We start from the raw sequence: 13,846 nt of genomic DNA, 5'->3' as shown, positions 1-13,846 counted from the left end.
AAGGAAATCTTAGCTCTGTGAGAATTAAAATGTATTAACATAAAAATTAATTATCTTGTTCCAGTAATAATGAGTCAGTTAAAAGTTTTATTTTTATTTCTCGTTTGTGGTATTTATGGGCTTATAAAAATCTGTATGGAACAAATATTATGTTTTGGTATGGAAATAGTTTATATATTTTTATTGAGTCAATTCTGAAGCTTGAAGGATAATTTTAAGGTTTAATTGAGGAAATTTCTTGCACTCTTGTTGAAATGATAAAGGGATTTTCATCAATGATGTCAATCAGTAACTGAATTTGCCTTTCAGAATTCATAAGGCTTCCATGCGGAGTCATACGGCACCCTCAAAATACTTGACATCATTCGTGACCGACTCTTATGCAATTTACATTTGTAATTGAAGATTTTTATGATTTTTTGATCCGATTGAATCGATGTTGAGGTTCTTCGTAACATTTACATGCTGAAGATTACAGACATGACCAGACAGAAGATCAATAAGCATCAATATATGCAATTAAACTCGATAATGGCCATTGCAACCTCAAAAAAAACTCAATAAAAATTTTCAATTTCCAATCCCAGTCAAGTCAACAAATTTGGAAACTAAAAATCAAATAAAAAAATTCACACACGTCCACCAAAGAAGAAGACCGAAAAAAAAGTCCATGTGAAATATAAAAAAAAAGTCATTAAGGAAAAAAAAAGTTCTTCTTATTTGCGATTCTTATTCTTATGTTCTTTATAAAGAAACCAGAACTGTTGTTTTTCTTTCAATTCTCACACAATACTTCCAATATAAACAGCACAGCATGGCGATTGGGAATAAAAATACCATTCACTTTTTTTTTAGTCCAAGCGCTCACATATTCTTCTTGATCACACATGCGATGTTTAACAACTAAAGAATTTATGTAAGTAAATATGAATGAGTTTTTTCGTATTTTTTGCTTAAAATGATAAATCGAGATTTGATTGAATTTTTCATGAGAATAAAATTTTTTTTTTGTTTCCCTTTATGATTTAATTATTGAATTGCATGCAAAAATTAAATAAAATAGGTATGATATCATTCAACAGAAATATAGAGGAACATATGCAGACATTCAGTGAAACATGTGAATGACATTTTAATGACAAGAGGTGTGTTTGTGATGATTGGAGCTTTTAAAGCGCTTGTGGGGATTTTTTTCGAGGTGCTGAGTCAGGTATGTAGACAGAGTTTGTAGACAGTTGACCTTTTTGACGCTTGAGTTTCACTTCTCAATAAATTCGGTGTCTATTTATTCTTAGAAGGGATATTTGGCTCATTTTCCACAATTTTAAGATTATATAATCCATTTCATACCATTAAGCAGCCACTAACCCCTTAAATCCAAAATCTACAATCTCCCGTCCATCAGAACACCTCAGACAAATCTACATCCATTACATCCTTTATCTTACACAACAGATCACCAAAAAAAGCAGTAACTGAAAAAAATACCTGACATACAGCAGCACTTTGCCAGTCCATGGACACAAATTGATACTCAGCAGTATCCAATTTCCAAGAAATGTTGAAAGACAAAGAGGCTGTGTCCCGTAAGAGCCGTAAACACCTCTAAAGCTGTCTTGTTCATATAAAATAAAAAAAAATAAAGATCGTATACATGAAAATAAAGTTTAATGTCCGTTGATGTGTGTAATAAACTGCAATATTCCATAATAAGCAATGTGGGAAGTGGAAGAGATCTCTGTTTTTTTGTGTGTTATGTCGACTGACCTCTCATTTCAGATGTTGATCGTGCGGGTCACAATTTTCTTGAGAAATCCAGAACAGATTGATTATATTTATATACGTTGTTGCCTAATTCTGAGAATTTTGTCTCTTATGAATTTGATTTTTATCTCTTTTTTGTCCATTTGACTTTGTTTTTGTTGCGCTTTATTGGAAACGAAGGATTGAATTGAGAATGAACGAAAGACAGACACATTTAGTGACTTCATGCCATGAATATTCAATTGAGGACAATTCAGGTGAATGTGCTTTCAATATTTTATTTTTATATAGCTTGAAATGTCGACTGGATTGGAAATGGATGGTCGTTTTGACTTGGGGGATGCCAAGTGGTATTAAATTACAAGTGAATGTCTTTGGTTCTCGGATGTGCTCTGCTTGGAGGTAAAAATTCTCGTAACATAATAATTGAATGAAGACACGACCAAAAGTCTTCAATTCTACTTAAAAGCTGCTCAAACTCACTCTTCAACACTCCTTAATTACATTCTCAGAACCCATACCTTTCATGCTTCTTAAATACCTTAAAAAAATTTTTTTTTTTCTCTCTCTCTTTCACATCTTAGTGAAGAAGGTCTAAAAAGCTCCAGTATCAGTCCATTGCCATTAAAAAATTGTTTCCCTTTTTCTGCATCACTAAACGTTCAATGTGAAAAAAAAAATTCAATGAATGTGAATTTTACAAGTTGAGAAATCAAGGCAAAATGAGAAGTCCAAGATTATACAGAGACTTTCCCAACATTCTTGTCTTCATGACATTGGACGGCTTCTTTTTTTGCTACGGTAAAACGATAAGAACAACCCTGAACTTAAGCATAACATGCTTCTTGGTTATGAGAAGGAACATGGAAAAGATAATTTTTTTATGATTGTCTGCACTTCTTTTTAGTTACAATGTTGCAGATTAGGGCGATTTTCTCGTTAATTTACTGAAATTAAGATTTAGTTCTGATAAATTTTTGTATAAAAATCCTGTAAAATCTTGTTAATTTGCATGCATTTTCATCAATGACACCCATCTCCAAATTATTCCCTACCAGCATTCCATAAACCAACAATCGTGCTACTTTCATCAATTTAAATTACAATTTCCACTTAAATTTTAATTTTCAGACATAAATGGAACCCTACACGCGTATTTACATCATCATTTTTTGATTTTTATGCTCGCAGGCAATCGATAATAAAAAAGAATTCTCTTTTTTCCATTCTTTTGCTTCTTTTGAACCTTATGTATCTGAATCTTTATTTTGTTGCGCTTACATCGAGCCTTTACAGAGGATTTGAATTTTTTTTCGTTCCTTTCTCACTCTTGAATCTGATTTATCAAAAAATATGTTAAATAAAATTGTGTGTGAGGCTTCTCGTTTATTCAGGCAGTATTTTTCGTGTAAAAATGTCTTTAAGCTTATTTTCTTTAGCATTCAGAAGCTTTTATTGTCATATAAACGCATTACTTTGTGTAAATTTCTTCCGATTGAGGGAATGATTAGGGTTTCTGAAAAACGGCATTTTTAAAAAACGGCCGTTTCCGTTTTTTTCGAAAAACGGCCGTTAACGGGTCCGTTTTTTTTAATGGTAGCGAAACCATACGTTCCATACAAATTATGATTTAATTTTTTTTTTTTTTTTTTGTAAGATATGTCTAAGTAGATTTACGGGGCATCTTAAGATGCTGAGGTATCATGTGAATGTGAGTGGGATATGTGAGTAAAAATAAGGTTGTTGGTGGAAATTGATGTGTGCTTAAGATGTGTTTAAAGAGATTTTAAGGAGAATTTATTAGAATGGATTGAAGGTTTGGTAATTTATGGGGTATCATTTTATGCTGGTTTTTGAAAGGGGTTCTGAATGTTACTGTAAAAGATAAATTGATGTGAGCATGGCTTGAATTTGCAGTCTTCTGAAAATTTGATCCTTAAATTGACACTCTATGTCAGTGCTTCATAAACTGTTTCTAACTTGACACAGTTAATCATTTAATTGGTCTAAATTTAGAGTGACTCCATACTTTGAGTATCAATCTTGATTAACAATAAATTAGTGTGTCGCAGAACATAATTTGAGAAGCACTGCTGTATTTTGTCACTATTGATTACTTCCAGGAAGACATATTGTGAAATAAAATTAAAATCATCGAAAATCATGTCAAAAATCCCTCAAATATTTCATAATATGGCCAGCCAATGCCACCAATAATGCACATTCATGCAAATATCCACGAATAAAATTAGTAAATCCGGGAAATTCTCTGACTTTACATCCTCATACCTAATATTACAAATCACACTCAAAAGTCCATATTGTCATACCAAACAATCATAACTTCCTATTAAATCACAAGCCTCCACATTTCCCACTGACTCACTACCCTCGACAACTCAATCTCAATATCTATTCAACCTTGTAAAAAAATCAATTTCAGTGAACTTTTAAACCCCTAACTACAAATAACCTTTTTGGATTCCTAGAAAAGTCATTCACATATTCGCTTTTATTCCTAGACAGTTCGTGTGAACGTGATTAAAGAATTAAACATTCTACGTTTAGGGACTGCATAGGGAACTGAACCAATCTGTTCAGGTGTTTCTAATTCAAGAAAAAAAAAAAGTTATCCAAAAAATTACTTTCAATAAATAATAATAAATTTATAAATGATCATGACAAATCGTTTATTATTCACAAGAAACATTCCAGTTCCGTAAAGTCTACCTAAATGCCATTTGTGAATGTGTGTATGAGCGTAAAAAGAAGAAAAAAAAAATTCCAAAGTTGAATAAATTATTTGGCAATATTTAAGAGATCATTGAACTCATATGAAGGATTTTATATTATTATTAGTACTGGAATGTAATACAGGAAATAATTGAGATTTTTATTAACTTTTGATTTATTTTTGATTGGTTCCTCCATATAAATTGGTTTATGTTGATTCTTATGACTTGTTATGTTGAGTGTTGAGAAATATTAAGAAGTATGACACGATTGGATATCAGGTTGCTGGTAGTAGCACTTGCTAATTGATTTAACAGGTTTTCAAATTTGTTTTTAATCAGATTGAGTGTCTGTGCATATATTTAAGTTAAATGACTTGATTTTCAATTCGAAATGTCATTTTGAATCAATTCTTAAAATATCCAAAAGTGTCCACACATTGTCCATCGATTCAACTCATATCCTCCTCAGAAACAATAAATCTAATCCTATTAAACATCATTTTCTATTAATTCACAAAAAGAAACAATTAATTAACTTATAGACACAAAATATCTATGCGTAATCTCCATGCCTATCAAAATGCCAAACATTAAAGCTTACACACATGTCAATTCAATTAATATTAACGGTCACAAAATTATTAAATACTGAAGATTACAATAATATAAAACCTGATTTGCACGTGAGTAAATCTTTTTGCTATTAAATGGTCATCAACACAATAATCGAATGCTATTTCACTGTTCTTAATTCCATATTCATAATTTTTCAGCTGATTTTATTGAAAAAAAGGCAAATGCCAATTAATATTTTAATAGGTTATCGGCATTTTGTCGCGCAAAATATCAAATGTTAATTTATTCCGGGATGAGAAGGCGAATTTGAATTAAAAGATGTTGCGTGTGGTTATTTAAAACCTGTATATTATTTTGGTTTTTAAGGAATGATGTTTTTATTAAATAAGCAGGTATTCTGGAATAGAATAGTCAATTTTAGGAAATTTATACAATATTTCAGGAAATTTATTGGTTATCCAATGAATGAAGGATTCTTTGACCTTTAATTATTGTTTGGCATTTGATGATTTATTGGTTCGATATTCAAATGATTTGTGGACAAATTGACATTTTTGGAACCATTATGGACTTAAAATTAATTCAACTTAAGTCTATGAGATGCCGTTAGACTTCTTAGTGTTAAATGTTAGGTTCAATGCAGTTCATTGATGCAAATGCCTTCCTTATGTAGTTTTGAGCAAGATTACTGCTTGCTAATAAAGATTTTCATAGCATATAGCTGACTTTACTAAGGCTTTGTAACTAAAACCATTTAAAATTCTCTGAAGCTAGCTTTAACTCAGTAAACTGCAAGTTTTGCTATTTGGGAAAGGATTCATCAATCATATTCACAGTCTAGTCTGAAAATTTGAATGCTGGAACGTCATTTACGAACAAAACCAGAGCAATGAACCACCTTAAATAAACATAAAGCTGAATTTATCTTGCTTAATATTCCTTTCACATTCAAATTTTAGTAAAAGCAAATTGATAATATCAAGGCACATGAGAGCATCTTTGAGAATTTTAGAAAGCTTCAACATGTGACTTTATTGTCTGTTGTGTATTCAGATGACACGGCAAAATACTGTCATTTTTAAAACGTCAAAAACAGATAAGAACTAGCACATCACACAAAATTATTACAGTTGGACTTTAAACTAAATATATAACACATGTTGCTTCTTTACTTGTTTTACTGGAAAAGCCAAACCTTTAAAAGGGTAAACATGACAATTTATCTACTTTAATATCCATATCACAAGAATAAAAAGCACTTCATTAAGTCACATATGACCATAATTTAAAATACAAATATTTTTTGCGCATTGATAATTTTGAACACGTGCATGAAGACATTAAGTAGTGTTTACAATACCCAATCTATCGTTGGGAGAGGTTCAAAGTAAATTGATGACACATTCTGAATAGAAAAATTAGAAAAATATGTTCGGCAAAAGCAACTGACCTTGAAGAAATCAAGTTTTTATATTCAAAAAAATCTCTTAGGAATTAATGAAAAATCCTAAATAATTTGCTCAGTTTCATCGGAGCTGTTTGTGTGATAAGTTGAATTTATTGGCGGTTATAAGGCATACACGATGGGAATTGTTTTACCGTTAATCGGGTTCATTATATTGGTTTTGATCATATATGCACTGATCGATGCATATCCTAAATATAAGTTGGATATACCGTCACCGCCATCATTACCAATTATCGGACATTTGCATAAAGTTATTGGACTTGATACAGAACGTAAGTTGAATGACATTATTTTTGTGGATGTGAATTTTTGATTATTTTATTTCTGATTCCAGAGCAACTCAAATTAGCACAACAATACTCGAGCAACACCAACAAAATGATGAAATTTTGGTTCTTCAACGTTCTTGCCATTGCACCAAGCACACCAGAATTATTTCAGAAAATTTTATCAGCCGAAGAATGCATGGAGAAGCCATTCATTGCATATCGACTTTTAACCCTCAATAATGGCCTTCTCGCATCACGATTTCATCGCTGGCAACGGGATCGAAAATTTTTCAACAATTCATTTAAAATGTCAACATTACAGAGCTTTTTACCAATTTTCAATGAAGCTGCCGACCGTATTGTTGATGATATGAGAGATAATGTTAATTGCAATGCCTTTAATATTTCACCATATATATTTAAGTGTACGTTGAAGATGATTTGCTCGACATCGCTTGGTATGAAAATCAATAATGTTGAAAATGATGAGGCTTTCGATAAGATTTATCATGCTGTTAATTAGTGAGTTATTTGGGGATTTTTTTCCTTAAATGTCAATTTTTTAATAATATGTCCTCATTTTACAGTGTCATTGAGTCTATTGCATCACTCCAAAACAAACCAGTCGTATATCCCGAGACAATCTATCTTCTAACCCCAAGAGCATGGAAGCACATTGCATCAGCATGGTTTTTAAGGAATTTTCATTACAAAATCATGAGTGAACGACGTGAAGTGCTAGACAGTAAAGATAACAACAACTCTCATGACGAAGACAGTCCATACTACGACATCTTTATTGATCAACTTCTCAAAAATAAGAATTTATTCACAGACCGAGAAATTTGGGAGCATATATTAACAATTTTAGCTGCTGGCTATGAAACATCAGCCACATGTTTATCACATTGTATGCTTTTTATCGCAATGTTTCAGGATGTCCAACAAAAAATGGTTGATGAAATTGATGAAATCTTTCCAAACGGCAACGAAGAAATCACATTGGATCGTTTGGGTAAATTACAGTATATGGAACGAGTCATAAAGGAAACCTTACGAATTGCACCTGTCGGTCCAGTAATTTTTCGTGAGACACGAAAGGAATTTGAAATTGAACCCGGTCTCGTCATACCGAAAGGTGTCATCTTTATACTACACATTTACTGTCTACATCGATCGAAAAAATATTGGGGTGAACGAGCTGAAGAATTTGATCCTGACAATTTTCTACCCGAACGAGTTGCACAACGACATCCTGCCACATTTATACCGTTTTCATTTGGCAAAAGAAATTGTATTGGAACCAGATACGCAATGCTGTCGATGAAAACAATATTATTGAAATTTTTGCAACGTTATAAAGTCACAACCGAGTTAAAGTACAACGAATTACGTTTTAAGTCAACGCTGACCTTGCAGTTAATTGGAAAACATTTGGTTCAAATAACGGAAAGGAAACGACACGAGGAATGAGAAGAAATTAAGTGATTTGTGATTTAGGATTATTATCATTTACGAGATTCTTATTCTGGTCGTTTTGTTAATTTATTTAAATGTTATGCGTATATTTGAATTGTTACCAAGTGATGTACAAATGGAAGTGATTTTAAGTGTTAGAGATTAAGGCATTTTAAGTTGGGAAAAGCTACAAGGGCCTCTAGTGTTATAAGAATAATAAATTGCAATTTATTCTGAAAAGTCATCAAAAAATGATGTAAATTTCTATAAATTATCAAATAAGATAGACTTTCATCTAGCAACAGATCTAAAATCTTTCGGGAAAAATTCTTATCGTCCACATCACAGATTTCTATTGGATATAATTTGCATACACATTTTTTTGTTACAAAACACGTTATTTTCGTAGATAAACCAGTGTTGTCCAATCTTTTACGTGTACGCGGCATGCTTTGGCCATGATTGAAACAGCACATGTTATGCGATTTATGACATTTCCAAAAATTTTGGCTTAAACGCGACACACAGTTTAGATGACACTGAAATACATTCAAAAATCGATAGTTTTATGGTTGAATAATTAGAAATGACAAAAACAAACTAGGATGAACCGCAAATTCCTGATCTTTATAAAAATTAATATGTAAAAATTGAACTTTAGTTTTTAGATTTATCAAAATAAATAAGCACATTTTTAGAATGTTGTTTTTTGCTATAAAATCTAGTTTTGCATTTTTTATAGTTTGACATTTTCACATTTCGAGGATGTTAACTGTTAATTTCTCTATTTCACGATAAAGATGTATTTAGTAAGCTTATACGATGCTGTCAGAATACCCACACCTCTTGGCGTCAATACGAGGCCGTGGCGACTGCATTTTGCTGTTCAGGTATGACAATGGTATTAATACCAGACTTGAGGAGTTAGTCCTCATTATTGAGTTGCCAGAGTAACTTGAAAGAACCACCAACAGCTAAAAATCTCCCAAACTCTCAATAAATCCCAAAAAATTCTTTCCCTCGTTCTTCATCATTCACCATAGGTGGCTTTCAGAATTGCTGTTCAATTTATTATTTAACATATTATGCCAATATCGATGAAAATCTGAATCACGGCCAAAAAGCATATCAATTTACATCATTTAAATTTTTAATAAAAAGTCGCAGCACGTTTATTTAATGAATTTTCACTTCCGTTTTTTAAGTGACTGACTGTAAATTCTCATCAATTTCATTGATATGCTAATAAAATGTGATCAATGAACTCTTCTGGCGATAATATGCAAAATGAGATGAATTTTTCTAGAATTTAATTGCTTGTTTGCTTAATTTTTTGACTATGACATTTGCTGATTATTAGGAGATTTTTAGCATAAATTTGAATTGAAATTGATATAAGTTTAGAGGCTATAAAGTTGTTGTCTATAAAGTTGTTTAGAAGCTAATTTTGTAAGTCATAAAATAATTAATAAATGGCATAATCATGGCATGTAACTTAATTCCATTAGAGAAAGATGGTCCAGTAATGAGGTCTATTAAAAATTAGACAGTTTTGAGCTATTTTTTACGATTTTGGATTCAAAAGTAAAGGCAGACAAGCCATAGACTTGCTACAAACTTAAGTTCTGGACGTCATACCTGAATGACTCCCAAAAACTTTAATTTAAAGTCTATCCAAACATTTTGTAATCCAAACGATCATATACTTAATTCAATTAACACATTCACCAATTTGCTAATCAAATTTGAGTTTCAATGTCCTTAACTTTTTCGCACATTACAAGCTTCATTCATATTCATCATCCATATTTACTATAAAGCTTAACCTCCAGTCACTTAGCATCGATCACAAAATACATCCTCATTTCGTGCATGCATTCAAAAAATGTTGCTAGACGAATCCGATAATCTTCAAAAAAAATCTTCATTTCCTGTTGCATTATTGAATTAAAAATTCAAAACTAATTAAAAAAGTTCAAACAAACAAAAAATTTAACTTTAATTGGAAATTATATTTTGCATAGCAGCAGACCTTGAGCTATCACGCAAAACCCATTTAAGTGTCAAAGCTTATCTTTTGACATTAAAAACTTTTATTGACTTCATGGCTCAAAAAAATTGAATTTTGAGCTTAAAACTTCGACAGATTTTGAACAGCAGCAGCAGCAGCAGTAACCACAGCATTTCAGCATGAATTTCATTAAAGTTTGTGGTACGACCCACGTATACTACGCATTTATACATCAATATCGATCGACTTTACATACATAAAGAATGTGAAGCAGAGCAAAGAATGAAGAAAAGAAAAAAATATATACACAGAAAGAGAATCGAACTGTGAGGCTGACTGAGACCTTGACAGCGGTCAAAAGTTCTTTGTAACGTTTGTACTCGACTGACAAAATAAGAAATGGTAAGAAAAATATAACTAAAATGAATTGAGAAAAGCCGTGAGGAAGAGAGACAGAGATGGAGTTTTAAAAGTTTAAAAAAATTGAGTAAGAGAAAGGAGGCTGGAAAAGGGAATGGGAAAGAACATGCCTCAATGTTACGACGTAGTTACTCGAGCAACATTTATCTCGATTGTTTTGAGGGGCAAACATATAAAAAAAAGTGTATTTATGTATTGTATGTTATGGCATAACTATATTGTCTCTCTTTTGCCTCTCTATGTCTTATACTCTTATGAAATAACATACATGAAATTGAAACTGAAAGCATTAAAAACACTGGATGATAGTATAGTTTTCGGGAATCGTGTGGAGTTAGCTTGAAGTTTTTTTTAGGAGGATACTGTGGTTTGGACCAATTCTGGTGTATGAAAGATGGTGTCTACAATGGGACACGTCTCTTTGAAGAATATTTAAGGATATATAATGCTACATAATCATCAGTTCAAAATGCTCAAGTCGTGGTAATTTCTGAATCAAATTTTGAATAATTGTTCATCAATGACGTTGATTCTAGCAAGAAGTAAGTGACGACAAGTTTGAACTTGATTCCTAATATCATGTCATTTGGATCCACACATCTATAGTTACCAAATGGCCGATAAAAAACTAATTTCAAGCCGTCATATCAATATTTATAAATCTATTAGCTGATTACTAGCTTAATACTAAGCTTTAAACAATCTGGTGAGAAATGATAGCTGATCTCGAAAAGAACCCAATATTCATCCAAAAGTAACCCAAAAACCCTACCAAAATCTCTTAAATTGCCATCTTTACACGAATAAATCCACTGCATGGCACCATTTGGCCTTAAAATTGTTCTACAGATCATCGTCCGATGAGGAACAGAATCATAAACAATATTTTTATTCTGTAAATCTACACTAGAATAGACTTTATGCCAGTATGAACACAGCACATAGTAGAGATATGCTGGAGGGAATTACACACATAGTCGTAGTCTGCTGGCACCATTACTAGATATACATTTTCATTCTTCTCTCTATTTTATATCTATCTTCATATTCCTTCCTGCCAAGTTGCCACAATTAGTTTACTATAATTCTTAATCGGATCAATGTCTCCCACATGGATACACACATGCAGTTTTTAGTTCTGTTTATTTGTCTCCATGATGTATTTTCGATGCAGCAACAATCACAACATCCCCATGAAGAGTAAACTGTGAGATTTTATTTTTTTCATAAATAATGATATACTTGAGAGAATAAAATTAGCCTAGGTCTTGTCACGATATCGACAAGAGATTTATATTTTTCATCTTTTCTTCACGCAGTTATCGATTCTTGAAAAGAATTTTAAGGTTTTGCTTGGAAATTTCAGGTTTTCTTGTTTAAGATTAGAGGATAAACTGGAAAATATAGAGAAATTTAGTGATAACTAGCTAATTGGTGGTCTATTGATCTAATGGAGTATCGACCAAGAAGCAATCTACGCCTACAGTTGTCTTGAGAGATAGTGTATCATAGCATACAATGTAACCACCACTTCAATAACACTTAACTCATTTCCCAGAAAGAACATCAAAAATACAAAAATTTCTAATAAATTTCATAAACAAATATCAAGAAAATCATTACAAATTCTATAGACGTAGTCAGTATGTGTCGCTATGGGCTGTTATGACTAACAGAATATCTAATTATGTTGATTAGGCTTAACTGCGTACGTACAGAAATTTATTAATAAACTTTCTTCTTGCTACTTTCTGTCATTTACAGTGAAATTTTTTATTGAGCTGAAAATTAAATTTAATGTTGAATTTCGAGGTTCATTTGGTGTGTTGTGACCTCTAAGGTTTATTGATGCTCAAATTTATTCACGATTTTTTATGTTCAGTGTCAATTTTGGTTGGGATAATGGTTAATAATGGTTGATTTATTGGAGATGTGTTAATGTACAATAAATCAGTATTTTGGGAGAGTAGCTTGATTATATTCAATTAGAAAGGAAGGATGAATGAATTTTAGGGGCCATACAATTTGAATTTTTGAATTTTGAATGTTGTTGAAGCTGTGGACGAGCTGTAGAAGTTGATTCAAAATTTGTATGGAGTTGAGTCAAGTTGAGTTGACTTTTTCATACAAAATTCGAGTCGATTCCATTTAAAACTAGAAAATTTCACTTATTCTATATGAAATTCCTAAAATGTTCAAATAAAGACTTCTAATTGATCGATCGTAAAGTCGAATGACTCATTACAGACAAGACAAAATCCTGTCGACTCCAGTAAACTTTTTAAGAAAAAAAACTTCTTTCAGCTCTATTTAAACTAGAAATTCTTTATAAATGAAATATTTCCTCATTTTTCCTCAACGTCACTTCCTTACAATTCCTTTCCTTCAATCTCTCATTTGTTCGTCTTGATTGCTTCCTGGTTTTAACTATAACAGAAATGATTCACATTTTTTTTTTTTTTTGCATTATTGATGCACATCATTACATCAACAATCAATTTTCCATCGTACAGAAAAACGACATAAATGGATGTAAAGTTTCATGGCAATAACATTTGTTCAATTTTCTACTCATTTCTTTCATTTAAAAGATTCTTTTTCTTTTTTGTGTTCTTTAGTGGAATCAAAGAATCAATCATTTTATGTGCTTCCAACTCTTTTTCTTGTTTTCTTTCTATTCTTAGTGCTAGAAAGGCCTCCGGCTCCACGTCAATATTATTTCTCTTTTGTTCTTTCCATTTCACTCACTTGGGTTGTTTATTCTTTGCGGAGATTTTGGAAGGAATTTTAGAATTTTGAAGGAATTTGAAGTTTGAATTTGAAGTTTGAATTTGAAGTTTGAATTTGAAGTTTGAATTTGAAGTTTGAATTTGAAATTTAATTTTGAAAATTGTTAAATTTTGAATTTTGGACCCTGTTTTGGACTTTTTTTTTGTAAATTTAAAACTTTTTAATTTGAAATTTCAATTTTTCTAGTTAATTTGCATTTTTTGGAACTTTTTTACATCGAATTTTAAATATTTTAAATTTTAAATTGTAGAATTTTGAATATTTTAAATTTACTCAAACAATTTCAATTCTCAACCTTTTAAAAATTCTCCCAAATTTCTCCATAAGGATATCCTTTCATCATCAGTTCTATTCT

General features: G+C 31.4%; 1 protein-coding gene and 1 long non-coding RNA gene across 2 annotated transcripts; both read left to right on the top strand.

Moving 5' to 3' along the window:
* The first annotated feature begins 796 nt into the window (after window positions 1-796).
* Window positions 797-1,628, top strand: LOC139095140 (uncharacterized). The gene is made up of 3 exons (XR_011544831.1): window positions 797-916; window positions 1,064-1,210; window positions 1,456-1,628. It is a non-coding gene; the product is annotated as an uncharacterized lncRNA (long non-coding RNA).
* Window positions 1,629-6,615: 4,987 nt separating this feature from the next.
* LOC139094855 (cytochrome P450 4c21-like) lies at window positions 6,616-8,553 on the top strand. The gene is made up of 3 exons (XM_070646062.1): window positions 6,616-6,815; window positions 6,878-7,334; window positions 7,400-8,553. Exons 1-3 carry the CDS (start codon window positions 6,659-6,661, stop codon window positions 8,283-8,285), a joined length of 1,500 nt encoding a protein of 499 aa, XP_070502163.1. The 5' UTR covers window positions 6,616-6,658; the 3' UTR covers window positions 8,286-8,553.
* Window positions 8,554-13,846: the final 5,293 nt, after the last annotated feature.

The sequence above is a fragment of the Chironomus tepperi genome, unplaced genomic scaffold, assembly GCF_022539635.2.
Source record: "Chironomus tepperi strain 1889 unplaced genomic scaffold, CSIRO-AGI_Ctep_v1 contig_359, whole genome shotgun sequence".
NCBI lineage: Eukaryota > Metazoa > Arthropoda > Insecta > Diptera > Chironomidae > Chironomus > Chironomus tepperi.
Note: the sequence above shows the minus strand (reverse complement) of the source record. Positions and strands in the feature narration are given on the sequence as shown.